General features: G+C 45.8%; 1 protein-coding gene across 3 annotated transcripts in view; it reads left to right on the forward strand.

The window, feature by feature from the left end:
- The first annotated feature begins 1,196 nt into the window (after positions 1-1,196).
- ALKBH3 (alkB homolog 3, alpha-ketoglutarate dependent dioxygenase) overlaps positions 1,197-13,423 on the forward strand; it is an 18,628-nt gene continuing 6,401 nt past the window's right edge. Inside the window, exons 1-8 of one of the 3 annotated variants that reach the window (XM_056527753.1) lie at positions 1,197-1,281; positions 4,036-4,138; positions 6,192-6,271; positions 6,614-6,648; positions 8,621-8,668; positions 8,938-9,041; positions 9,222-9,310; positions 10,882-11,091. In XM_056527753.1, the coding sequence (XP_056383728.1) occupies positions 4,045-4,138; positions 6,192-6,271; positions 6,614-6,648; positions 8,621-8,668; positions 8,938-9,041; positions 9,222-9,310; positions 10,882-11,091 (660 nt within the window). In that variant the 5' untranslated portion in view covers positions 1,197-1,281; positions 4,036-4,044. The other 2 variants (XM_056527752.1, XM_056527751.1) reach the window with 2 other exon arrangements.

The raw sequence follows: 13,423 nt of genomic DNA on the forward strand, positions 1-13,423 counted from the left end.
CTGTAAACCGTTCTCTGCGGGATTTCCACGGTTACCTGTAAAAGAGTCAAAATGCAGTATGAACCTAGCTCTACCTGCGGAAACATTTCTGGTATTCTTTGGTGGAAAACATGGCAACCCTAGTTCTATCTATGGAAAGGAGTTGCCCCAAAAACATGTTTTAGTGTTGGTGTCCGCCATGTCCAGGTGGTATATGACCGGACAGGGGCCTGTGATTACCTTAAAGGGTTATTCCGCTATCCAGCGTCTGGAACATTGAGTTCCGAACGCTGTGTACAGCCTTCCGTGTTCACACCTGCCCCCTTGTGACGTCCCGCCCCCTCAATGCCAGTCTATGGGAGGGGGTGTGACGGCCATCGCGCCCCTTTCTCATAAACTTTCATTGAGGGGGCAGGCTGTGACACCACAAGGGGTGGGGCGTGAACACGGAAGTCCGCACACAGTGTTCAGAACTCAATGTTCCAGATGCTGGGGAGCGGAGTAACCCTTTAACTCCCAAGCTCACAGTGGTGCATCATTTTCATCAGAGCTCAGTGGTTTCCGCCAGCATTCATTTGCCATATGTGGCATCGTGTGGATTTTACGTGAAAGCCGACCTCGCCCTCAAGGGAAACTTGTTGCTGAATTTTATTGGATAAAGCAGTATTTCCCAATCGGTGTGCCTCCAGCTGTTGCAAAACTACAACTTCCAGCACGCCCGGACAGCCGTTGGCTGTCCGGGCATGCTGGGAGTTGTAGTTTTGCAACAGCTGGAGGCACACCGGGGAAACACTGGTATAAAGTATAGGATATTAAAGTGTTCCTCAACTGGTGTCCTTCCAGCTGTAGCTAAACTACAACTCCCATCATGCCCTGACAGCCTTTGGTTTGGAAGTTGTAGTTTTGCAGCAGCTTGGGGAACACTTGTAGCTTTATTAACTCTTTCCTGTGTCTCTATAAACCATATTGGGAGAGATTTATCAAAACCTGTCCCGACGAAGCGTTGCTGAGTTGCCCATAGCAACCAATCAGATCGCTTAATTCATTTTGCAGAGGCCTTGTTAAAAATAAAAGAAGTGATCTGATTGGTTGCTATAGGCAACTTTTCTTCTGGACAGGTTTTGATAAATCTCCCCCATTGTGTATAAGAATCCTTCATCTTTCATCCTCCCCCTTTGCCCACACCATTTAGCACATTTATTTTAAAAACACATCATGAGGCGGAACGTTTCTGCCGGGGCTTTGTTCGGGAGGGACGCATTTGAGTGTAACACAGGAAGCGGAAGCAGTGTGGAATGACAGGTGGGAGCTTCTGGAACGCACAGCACCTCTTGCTTCTATATAACTTTATGTATAACATTGTATACAGTGCGACAGACGTGGCAGCCGAGTTATAGCAGAGCTTGTGTGGTTGTGGGTGAGAACAGGGGCCGATAGGATGGTCTGTCAGACATCGGGCGGGGGATTTATAGGAACCAGTGCAGGTGGGGAGCGACCAATCAGGGAGCAGCTTCTATCACCCATAATCCTGTGCAGGATGAGAGCTGGAAGCTGACTAGTTGCTATGAGCAACTGCTTACTGACTATAAGGAACTTATAACGAGACCAGTATAGTCCAGGGTGCCTCCAGCTGTAGCAAGACTACAAATCCCAGCATGCCCAGACAGTACGGTATGGAGGGATTTTTAGGAGGTCAAATGTGTCTGGAGGAGAACAGGGGCCTAAAGGAGGAGGAGGGGAAGCTGGGGGAGACTAGAATATCTTTGTCTGGGGGGGGGGGGGGGGGATTTTGGGGGCGCTTCTATGAGAATAAAGAGGGGCTTCAGGTATTGCAGCTCGGCGCCCTTCACATGAGCATCAGACACCGCGAGGAGAAGAGTCCTCTGTATGTAGAGAGAACAGACCCTTGTATCTCCTCTAATACAGCTTATTTTAACAAAGACACTCCTAATAGTCACAGCAGGTCACCCCCTCCCTCTGTAGTCACAGCAGTATCTCCTTCCTTACCACCCAGTAGTCACAGCAGGGCCCCCACATTCCCATAGTAGTCTCATTATCTCCCTCCTTGCCCCCCCCCAAGTAGTCACATCAGGGCCCCCACATTTACACCCCCCAGAAGTCACAGCAGGGAGCCCAACCGCCCCTAGTAGTCAAAGCAGTGCCCCCCACATTCCCATAGTCACATCATTATCTCCCTCCTTACCCCCCCCCCCAAGTAGTCACAGCAGACCCCATCTTCCCTAGTAGTCACAGTAGTGCCCCACCTCCCTCAAGTAGTTACAGCAAGGCCCCCCCACCTCCCCCAGTAGTCACAGCAGTACACCTCAGCTAACTCCAGTAGTCACAGAAGTGCCCCCCAGTAGTCACAGCAGTAGCTCCCTCATTACCCCCCCCCCAGTAGTCACAGAAGTGCCCCACACATTCCCTTAGTAGTCACAGCAGTTTCTCCCTCCTTACCCTCACAGTAGTTACAGCAGTGCCCCCACCTTCCCTCCCAGAAGTCACAGCAGTGCCCCCATCTTCCCTATTAGTCACAGTAGTGCCCCCCCACCCTCCTCAAGAAGTCAGTGAGGGCAGTGCCCCCTCACCTCCCTCCAGTAGTCACAGCAGTACCCCTCAGCTAACCCCAGTAGTCACAGAAGTGCCCCCCCAGTAGTCACAGCAGTAGCTCCCTCATTACCCCCCCCCCCCCCAGTTTGTCACAGAAGGACCCTCCAGTAGTCACAGCAGTGCCCCATAGCTACCCCCTGTAGTCACAGAAGTGCCCCTGAGTAGTCACAGCAGTAGCTCCCTCATTACCCCCCCCCCCCCCAGTAGTCACAGAAGTGCCCCACACATTCCCTTAGTAGTCACAGCAGTTTCTCCCTCCTTACCCTCACAGTAGTTACAGCAGTGCCCCCACCTTCCCTCCCAGAAGTCACAGCAGTGCCCCATCTTCCCTATTAGTCACAGTAGTGCCCCCCCACCCTCCTCAAGTAGTCAGTGAGGGCAGTGCCCCCTCACCTCCCTCCAGTAGTCACAGCAGTACCCCTCAGCTCCCCCAGTAGTCACAGCAGTACCCCTCAGCTAACCCCAGTAGTCACAGAAGTGCCCCCCCAGTAGTCACAGCAGTAGCTCCCTCATTACCCCCCCCCAGTTGTCACAGAAGGCCCTCCAGTAGTCACAGCAGTGCCCCATAGCTACCCCCTGTAGTCACAGAAGTGCCCCTGAGTAGTCATAGCAGTAGCTCCCTCATTATCTCCCAGTTATCACAGCAGCCCCCTCCCCCAGTAGTCAGAGCAGTGCCCCACACATTTCCACAGTTGTCACAGCAGTATCTCCCTCCTTACCCTCACAGTAGTCACAGCAGTACCCCCACCTCCCCCAGTAGTCACAGCAGGGCCCCTCAGATCCCCCCAATAGTCACAGCAGTGCCCCTCAGATCCCCCAGTAGTCACAGCAGTTCCCCTCAGATCCCCCAGATAGTCACAGCAGTGCCCCTCAGATCCCCCAGTAGTCACAGCAGTGCCCCTCAGATCCACCAGTAGTCACAGCCAGTGCCCCTCAGATCCCCCAGTAGTCACAGACAGTGCCCCTCAGATCCCCCAGTAGTCACAGCAGTGCCCCTCAGATGCCCCCAGTAGTCAAAGCAGTGCCCCTCAGGTTCCCCCAGTAGTCACAGCAGTACCCCCCCCCCACCTCTCCCAGTACTCACAGCAGTACCCCCACCTCCCCCAGTAGTCACAGCAGTGCCCCTCAGATCCCCCCAGTAGTCACAGCAGTGCCCCTCAGATCCCCCCCAGTAGTCACCGCAGTGCCCCCACCTCCCCCAGTAGTCACAGCAGTGCCCCACCTCCCCCCAGTTTCACAGCAGTGCCCTCAGATCCCCCAGTAGTCACAGCAGTGCCCCTCAGATGCCCCCCCAGTAGTCAAAGCAGTGCCCCACACCTCCCCCCCAGTAGTCACAGCAGTATCTCCATCCCCGTTTCTTTTCCCTAAATATTTAAGTAAGTGAACTGTTCTGCAGAAAGACCTGTTACAATCCTGGTCATCACACTTTGACCTCTCTTGTTCCAGATCACTGTGATGAGTCTTGACCACGGGAGGATGGACGACAAGAGACGTCGGGCACGAGTGCAGGGGGCGTGGGCAGGACCCGCTAAGAGTGCCCCTCGCCCTGGTAAGGTCACCTCTGCAGCACGATTCGCTGATGAGGTCATAAAAATTCTGCATAAAATCCATAAAGTAAACAATTTGGCTGCAGGTGAGGCGTCAGGCATGATCGTGTATCTCGTACTGGGCAAACATCAGTTCATGTTGTATATATGGATGATGCTTTCTTTTTATATTTTTATGAATATATATATATATATAGCTTAAATGATTTTGATTAAACTTGTTAAATTTAAGAAAAAATAAAGCGTCTTCAATTGTTAGCAGGTTGAAATACATATAATGACCTGTAGATGGAGCTAGAGGTTCATGAATAGAATGTGGAGCTATTACATAGTCAGTGCTCTCCAGCTGCTGCAGAACTACAACCCCCATCATCCCCAGAGTAACCTTATCTCCAGGAACCACCTTCCCTCCTGGTTTTAACTCCTTAAGAACACAGGGTTTTTCCGTTTTCCGCATTTAATTTTTTCCTCATTACCTTCTAAAAATCATAACCCTTTCAATTTTGCACATAAAATTCCATATTATGGCTTATTTTTTGCGCCACCAATTCTACTGTGCAGTGACATCAGTCATTTTACCAAAATATCCGTGGCGAAGCAGAAAACAAATTCATTGTGCGACAAAATTGAAGAAAAAAATGCCATTTTGTAATTTTGGGGGCTCCCGTTTCTACGCAGTGCATTTTTCAGTTAAAATAACACCTTATTATTTTTCTGTAGGTCCATACGATAAAAATGATCCCCTACTTATATAGGTTTGATTTTGTCGTTCTTCTAAAAAAAAATCATAACTTCATGCAGGAAAATTTATACGTTTAAAAATGTCATTTTCTTTTTTATATTGATCGGACTTTTTGATCGCTTTTTATTCATTTTTTCATGATATTAAAAGTGACCAATAAAATATTTTGGACTTTGGAATTTTTTTGCGTGTACGACATTGACCGGGTGGTTTAATTAACGATATATTTTTATAGTTTGGACATTTCCGCACACGGCGATACCACATACAGTTTTTTTTTTTTTAAATGGGGAAATGGGGGGTGATTCTTACTTTGATTAGGGAAGAGGTTAAATGACCTTTATTTACTTTAAAAAAAAAATTTTTACATTTTTTTTTGCAGTGTTATATCCTCCCCCCCCCCCCCCCCCAAGTGGCTATTACACTGCACATACCGATCTCATACACAGATCATTGCCGTGCATTGACACGGCAAAGATCAGTGTTATCAGCGGTCGATTGCTCAAGCCTGGATTTCAGGCTTGGAGCAATCAATCGCTGATCAGACGTGATGGAGGCAGGAGAGGGAACCTCCGCTTGCGTTCTAGCTGATCGGGACATGGCCATTTCACCACGATGGTACCGATCAGCCCGACTGAGCTGCCGGGAAGTGTTTACTTTAATTTTGAATGTGGCGATCGACTTTGAACGCCGCGTCTAAAGAATTAATAGTGCGCGACACAACGATCAGTGCCACACGCTATTAGCCCAGGGTCCCTGCTGTCATTAGCCACCGGGACCGACCCGGTATGAGGCGGGGTGACCCTGCGTTATATACCAGCATCGGGTGCAGGGCGTACAGGTACGCCCTGCATCCTTAAGAGGTTAAGGTTCCCATACACATAAAAACAAAGCCAGCCGGACTTGCTAATTTAGGGTCTATAACTTCTATAACTTAACTTCTATTTTTAATAGAAGTAATATACAAATCTGTTTAACTTTCTGGCACCAGAACAAGATTGTTTCTGTTTACAGCAAGCAGAGGTCCTGAAATTGATAAAGAATAGAAAAACAAAGTATATTAGTAAAATTGCAAAAGTTCCCTTTATATCAATGCTTCTCAACTGCTGGGAGTTGTAGTTTTGCAACAGCTGGAGGCACAATTGTTGGGAAACACCGCCCAGGATAAAGGGTACTGGAGGTATTTGGCAGATGCTTATCCCTATATATTGATACAGTAATAGTGTTTTTCCACCCTGGGTGCCTCCAGCTGTTGCAAAACTACAACTCCAAGCATGCCCGGACAGCCAGTGAGTGTTCTCTCTTTCTTCCAGCATCTCATCCTGTGGCTGCCAATCCCCAGCGCTGGGCGAGTGACCAGGACAAGCACTTTGTATATAAAGAACCAGCAGAGGTATATAGCCCCCCCTTCTATCTATAGTGGATACAGCCATCACAGGCACCTTGTATTAAGGGGGGATCTCAGAGGGACAGATAAAAATAGTAAAAAACATAAACTTGGGTGTGTCTGAGATTTCACAGCACACTTGGGGCGATTATCAGCTGAATGGACCCATAATCGCTCCATGTAATAGGGCCAGCGATGCTTTTCACTCACCACTTTTTTTTTTTATAATGTCCAGCAGGTGGCAGTATATGTTGGGGGACTCCATGATGTATATATATATACCTCTGTTGTAAAGTTTAATTTATTCCCACTACCATGTTCTCTGATACAAACGTCTCTCTGTTTCAGGTAAATCGGAAGGTCCCAGAGCCCCGCGTTATTGAGTGAGTAACGTCCACAGCAAGACGGGGTTGTGTCGTCCTGTGTAAAGTAAAATGTTCTCTTTACTTTCCTTACTTTACTCTTATCAGTATCCTCTATGTCACAGCCTGGGTTGTTGAAAACCTTAAGGGGGTTTCTGTACTGATCCTTAGATATATCCTGTATTATACTCCAGAGCTGTACTCACTATTCTGCTGGTGAGGTCACTGTATACATACATTACATTACTTATCCTGTACTGATCCTGAGTTATATCCTGTATTATACTCCAGAGCTGTACTCACTATTCTGCTGGTGGGGTCACTGTGTACATACATTACATTACTTATCCTGTACTTATCCTGAGTTATATCCTGTATTATACCCCAGAGCTGTACTCACTATTCTGCTGGTGAGATCACTGTGTACATACATTACATTACTTATCCTGTACTGATCCTGAGTTATATCCTGTATTATACTCCAGAGCTGTACTCACTATTCTGCTGGTGAGGTCACTGTGTACATACATTACATTACTTATCCTGTACTGATCCTGAGTTATATCCTGTATTATACTCCAGAGCTGTACTCACTATTCTGCTGGTGAGGTCACTGTGTATATACATTACATTACTTATCCTGTACTGATCCTGAGTTATATCCTGTATTATACTCCAGAGCTGCACTCACTATTCTGCTGGTGGAGTCACTGTGTACATACATTACATTACTTATCCTGTACTGATCCTGAGTTATATCCTGTATTATACTCCAGAGCTGTACTCACTATTCTGCTGGTGAGATCACTGTATACATACATTACATTACTTATCCTGTACTGATCCTGAGTTATATCATGTATTATACTCTAGAGCTGTACTCACTATTCTGCTGGTGAGATCACTGTGTACATACATTACATTACTTATCCTGTACTGATCCTGAGTTATATACTGTATTATACTCCAGAGCTGTACTCACTATTCTGCTGGTGGGGTCACTGTGTACATACATTACATTACTTATCCTATACTGATCCCGAGTTATATCCTGTATTATACTCCAGAGCTGCACTCACTGTTCTGCTGGTGAGGTCACTGTGTACATACATTACATTACTTATCCTGTACTGATCCTGAGTTATATCCTGTATTATACTCCAGAGCTGTACTCACTATTCTGCTGGTGAGGTCACTGTGTACATACATTACATTACTTATCCTGTACTGATCCTGAGCTATATCCTGTATTATACTCCAGAGCTGTACTCACTATTCTGCTGGTGAGGTCACTGTGTACATACATTACATTACTTATCCTGTACTGATCCTGAATTATATCCTGATTTATACTCCAGAGCTGTACTCACTATTCTGCTGGTGAGATCACTGTGTACATACATTACATTACTTATCCTGTACTGATCCTGTGTTATATCCTGTATTATACTCCAGAGCTGTACTCACTATTCTGCTGGTGAGGTCACGGTATACATACATTACATTACTTATCCTGTACTGATCCTGAGTTATATCCTGTATTATACTCCAGAGCTGCACTCACTATTCTGCTGGTGGGGTCACTGTGTACATACATTACATTACTTATCCTGTACTGATCCTGAGTTATATCCTGTATTATACTCCAGAGCTGTACTCACTATTCTGCTGGTGAGGTCACTGTGTACATACATTACATTACGTATCCTGTACTGATCCTGAGTTATATCCTGTATTATTCTCCAGAGCTGTACTCACTATTCTGCTGGTGAGGTCACTGTGTACATACATTACATTACTTATCCTGTACTGATCCTGAGTTATATCCTGTATTATTCTCCAGAGCTGTACTCACTATTCTGCTGGTGGGGTCACTGTGTACATACATTACATTACTTATCCTGTACTGATCCTGAGTTATATCCTGTATTATACTCTAGAACTGTACTCACTTTTTTCACTATTCACATTTTGGATACATTTTTGTTCCCAGGAAGGACGGCAGCTATGATATCAGTATATCTCCATCGGGGGTGTCCAGGTGAGTTATCATGGAGGAGCGGCTGGCCTGTGTATACATTATATATATATATTAATTATACATTGTATAGTCACATACCAGCAGTCCACTTATGATCTGTATGAGATCTACAATAATAATCCTCAGCCTGTGGCCCTCCAGCTGTTGCAAAACTGCAACACTCATCATATGTGCAGCTGTCAGGGCCTGCTGGGAGTTGTAGTGAATTACAGTAATAGTAAACTGCTTTAGAGAGGCCATAGATCCACATTCACTGTAATGTTTTGCAGACTGAGACTCTTCCCCCAGTTCATTGACCCCAGAGAAGCCGACTGGATGTTTGAGCAGCTACAAAGAGAGATTCCCTGGAGGCAGAAAACCAATATTGGGCCAGGTACATTTTTACATTGCTATATCTAAAATCTGCCAGCAGATGGCAATAGAAGCCTGTGCTATGTATATATATACTGCTGCAGAACGGTCACTAATACCAAGCCTTCTGCTCTATACAGTAAATTAGTCAGTCCTAGAAAAAAAATGTAACCCCATCACTACTGCTCTTCTCTCCTGACAGACGGACCCTACCAGGAGCCGCGACTAACCTGCTGGTACGGGGAGGTCCCCTACACTTACTCCCGTTCCACAATGCAGGCCAACTCTCATGTAAGCGCCTAAACATATTCTTAAGTCTGCAGTTTTTCAGGTTTTTAAACAGAATTAGGAAAACCTATCTGCTGTCTTCCAAATACAGCGCCGCCCCTGTCTTCAGGCTGTGTCTGGTATTACAGCTCCACTCCATTCACTTCAGTTAAGCTGCAATACCACACACAACCTGAGGACAGGAGTAGTGCTGTTTCTGGAAGAAAGCAGCTATGTTTTTCTAATCTTGGATAATAACCTAAAAGGGGTACTCCGGTGGAAAACATTTATTTTATTTTATTTTTTATCAACTGGTGCCAGAAAGTTAAACAGATTTGTAAATGACTTCTATTAAAAATTCTTTACCCTTCCAGTACGTATTAGCAGCTGTATGCTGCAGAGGAAATTCTTTTCTTTTTTAATTTCTTTTTGTCTTGTCCACAGTGCTCTCTGCTGACATCTCTGTCCATATCAGGAACTGTCCAGAGCATGGAGAAAATCCTCATAGCAAACCTATGCTGCTCTGGGCGGTTCATGACACGGACAGAGGTGTCAGCAGAGAGCACTGTGGACAAGACAAAAAAGAAATTTAAAAAAGAAAAGAATTTCCTCTGTAGCATACAGCTGCTAATAAGTACTGGAATGGTAAAGATTTGTTAATAGAAGTAATTTACAAATCAGTTGATTAAAAAAAAAAAAAGTTTTCCACCGGAGTACTCCTTTTAATCCTTCCAGTACTTATCAGCTGCTGAACACCCCAGCAGTTGTACACAAACGATCAGCCCCTCCCAGGATTAGACACTTATCCCCTTGCATGTGAATAGGGGCTAAGTTTTAACAAACTGGAGTTCCCCTTTAACAATGTCAGTTGTAGTATATGAGTATAAACCTACACAAGACAAGTGTTACCCAACTAGTGTGCCTCCAGCTGTTGCAAAACTACAACTCTCAGCATGCCCGGACAGCCAAAGGCTGTCCGCGCATGCTGGGAGTTGTAGTTTTGCAACAGCTGGAGGCACACTAGTTGGGTTACACTCGACTAGAAATTATTAGGGTCCCTATTACAGGGGCCAATTGTGATACCACAAGTAATAGAGGTTAAAGGGGTACTCCGTTGGAAAAATTTTTTTTTTAAATCAACTGGTTCCAGAAAGTTAAACAGATTTGTAAATTACTTTTATTAAAAAATCTTAATCCTTCCAGTACTTATTAGCTGCTGAATACTTCAGAGGAAATTCTTTTTTTTTTTTGGAACACAGTGCTCTCTGCTGACATCACGAGCACAGTGCTCTCTGCTGACATCTCTGTCCATTTTAGGAACTGCCCAGAGCAGCATATGATTTTCTCCTACTCTGGACAGTTCTTAAAATGGACGGAGATGTCAGCAGAGAGCACTATTGTCATGATGTCAGCAGAGAGCTCTGTGTTCCGAAAAGAAAATACTGAAAGGATTAAGATTTTTTCCAGAAAGTACTGGAAGGATTAAGATTTTTTAATAGAAGTAATTTACAAATCTGTTTAACTTTCTGGCACCAGTTGATTTAAAAGCACCTCTTTAAAGATTCAAAACACCCCCCCCCCCCCTCATTTTGCAGTGGCACCCCCTGCTGACCATGCTGAAAGACCGTATAGAGTTGGTGACCGGCTACACCTTCAACTCCCTGCTCTGCAACCTCTACAGACACGACAAGGACAGCATAGACTGGCACAGCGACGACGAGCCCGACCTGGGCAAGAATCCCGTCATCGCCTCTCTGAGCTTCGGGGACACCCGCGTGTTCCAGATGAGGAAGAAGCCGCCACCTGTAAGTAAAGAAAGGTGCCGGACACAGCCTCGGCGCCTGTTAGTGCTATAAAACGATACACCTAACATATAGCCGCAGGTCCTATATGTAAAGGGGGTGTTCAGCAGATAAAAGGTTACTCTTTACATAAGGATATGAAGCTGATAATATTCCTATTTGTATAAATTCTATACAATTTTTAACATCTCTGCTTGCTGTCATCTGGCAGTGATCGGCTCATTACAGTAACGTCATCAGAGCCGTGTCTTGTAATTAACCCCCAAATTGATGCAGAATTGCTGCAGGTCACGTCATATGATCAGTCCTCTCCCCTTTGTGTCACAGTTATTACTGTCCCCTCATCTCCCCTTTGTGTCTGTTATTACTGTCCCTTCATCTCTCCCTTTCTGTCAGTTATTACTGTCCCCTCCTTTTCACAGTATTTCAGTTATTAACGTTCCCTTATCTCCCCTGTGTGTCACAGTTCTTACTGTCCCCTCATCTCATCCGTGTCACAGTTCTTACTGTCCTCTCATTCCACATGTGTCAGTTCTTACTGTCCCCTCATCTCTTCCTGTGTCTGTTATTACTGTCCCCTCATCTTTCTGTGTCTTTTATTACTGTCCCCTCATCTCTTCCTGTGTCTCAGTTATTGCTGTCCCCTCATCTCTTCCTGTGTCTGTTATTAGTGTCCCTTCATCTCTCCCTTTCTGTCAGTTATTACTGCCCCCTCATCTCCCCTTTGTGTCAGTTATTACTGTCCCCTCCTTTTCACAGTATTTCAGTTATTAACGTTCCCTTATCTCCCGTGTGTCACAGTTCTTACTGTCCCCTCATCTCATCCGTGTCACAGTTCTTACTGTCCTCTCATTCCCCATGTGTCAGTTCTTACTGTCCCCTCATCTCCCCACTGTCAGAGTTATAACTGTCCCCACATCTCATCTGTGTCACAGTGCTTACTGTCCCCTCACCTCTTCCTGTGTCTGTTATTACTGTCCCCTCACCTCTTCCTGTGTCTGTTATTACTGTCCCCTCACCTCTTCCTGTGTCTGTTATTACTGTCCCCTCATCTCTTCCTGTGTCTGTTATTACTGTCCCCTCATCTCTTCCTCTGTCTCAGTTATTACTGTCCCCTCACCTCTTCCTGTGTCTTATTACTGTCCCCTCATCTCTTCCTCTGTCTCAGTTATTACTGTCCCCTCATCCCCCATGTGTCACAGTTATTATTGTCCCCTTATCTCTCCCTGTGTGACAGTCACTAGTGTCATACGCTTACTTCCACCTCCGTTGCCACGTTCTGCCTCTAGTGTTCCTCAGCGGATGTCTTCGGTCAGCGCTCTGGTGTCATGTGACTACCGCAGCCAATCAGCAGGGCTGGACAATTCCCCCCCCCCCCCCCCCCCTTAGACACCAGTTAACAAGTGCGCTGAAACATTTGCAGATCCCATAGACTTCTAACTTCACATCTGTGTTTGGGAGCTTCATCGTAGAGTCCGTTTTAGTGACAAACAACGAACCCAGACAGTCTGTTGCACAACGAGTCTTGATGGGTCCCGTTGACTTTGAATGGGGTCCTCAGGGTTTCTATCTGGTGTCTGCTCTAATTCAGGGGTCGAATCTGTAGTATTTTCTTTTCCCCATCTAAAGTGACCAAACTCACTTGGACTTGGCCTTTGTTTGGGGAAGTTTTGGTGGCTCCTAAAGTATCCCTAAGTCCATCCCTGGGTTATTTAACGGCTACGAAGATTTGTAAATTACTTCTATTAAAAAAATAGTTAATCCTTCCAGTACTTTTTAGGGCCTGTATACTACAGAGGAAATTCTTTTCTTTTTGGATTTCTCTTCTGTCACGAGCACAGTGCTCTCTGCTGACCATTTTAGGAACTGTCTAGAGCAGAAGAAAATCCCCATAACAAACATATGCTGCTCTGGACAGTTCCTAAAAGGGACAGCAGAGGTCAGCAGAGGGCACTGTGATCGTGACAGAAGAGAAATCCAAAAAGAAAAGAATTTCCTCTGTATTATACAGCTCCTACTGGAAGGGTAAAGATTTTTTTAGTAGAAGTAATTTACAAATCTGTTTTAACTTTCTGGCACCAGTTGATATAAAAAAAAAAAAAAAAGTTTTCCATGGGAGTACCGCTTTAAAGGGGTTCTCCGGTGCTTACACATCTTTTCCCCTATCCAAAGGATAGGGGATAAGATGCCTGATCGCTGGGGACCCCCGGGATCATGCACGCGGCACCCTGTTTGTAATCAGTCCCCGGAGCATGTTCGCTCCGGGTCTGATTACTGGCGACCACAGGGCGGGCGGCGTGTGACGTCACGCCTCCTCCCCCGTGTGACGTCACGC

The sequence above is a fragment of the Hyla sarda genome, chromosome 6 (assembly GCF_029499605.1).
Source record: "Hyla sarda isolate aHylSar1 chromosome 6, aHylSar1.hap1, whole genome shotgun sequence".
NCBI lineage: Eukaryota > Metazoa > Chordata > Amphibia > Anura > Hylidae > Hyla > Hyla sarda.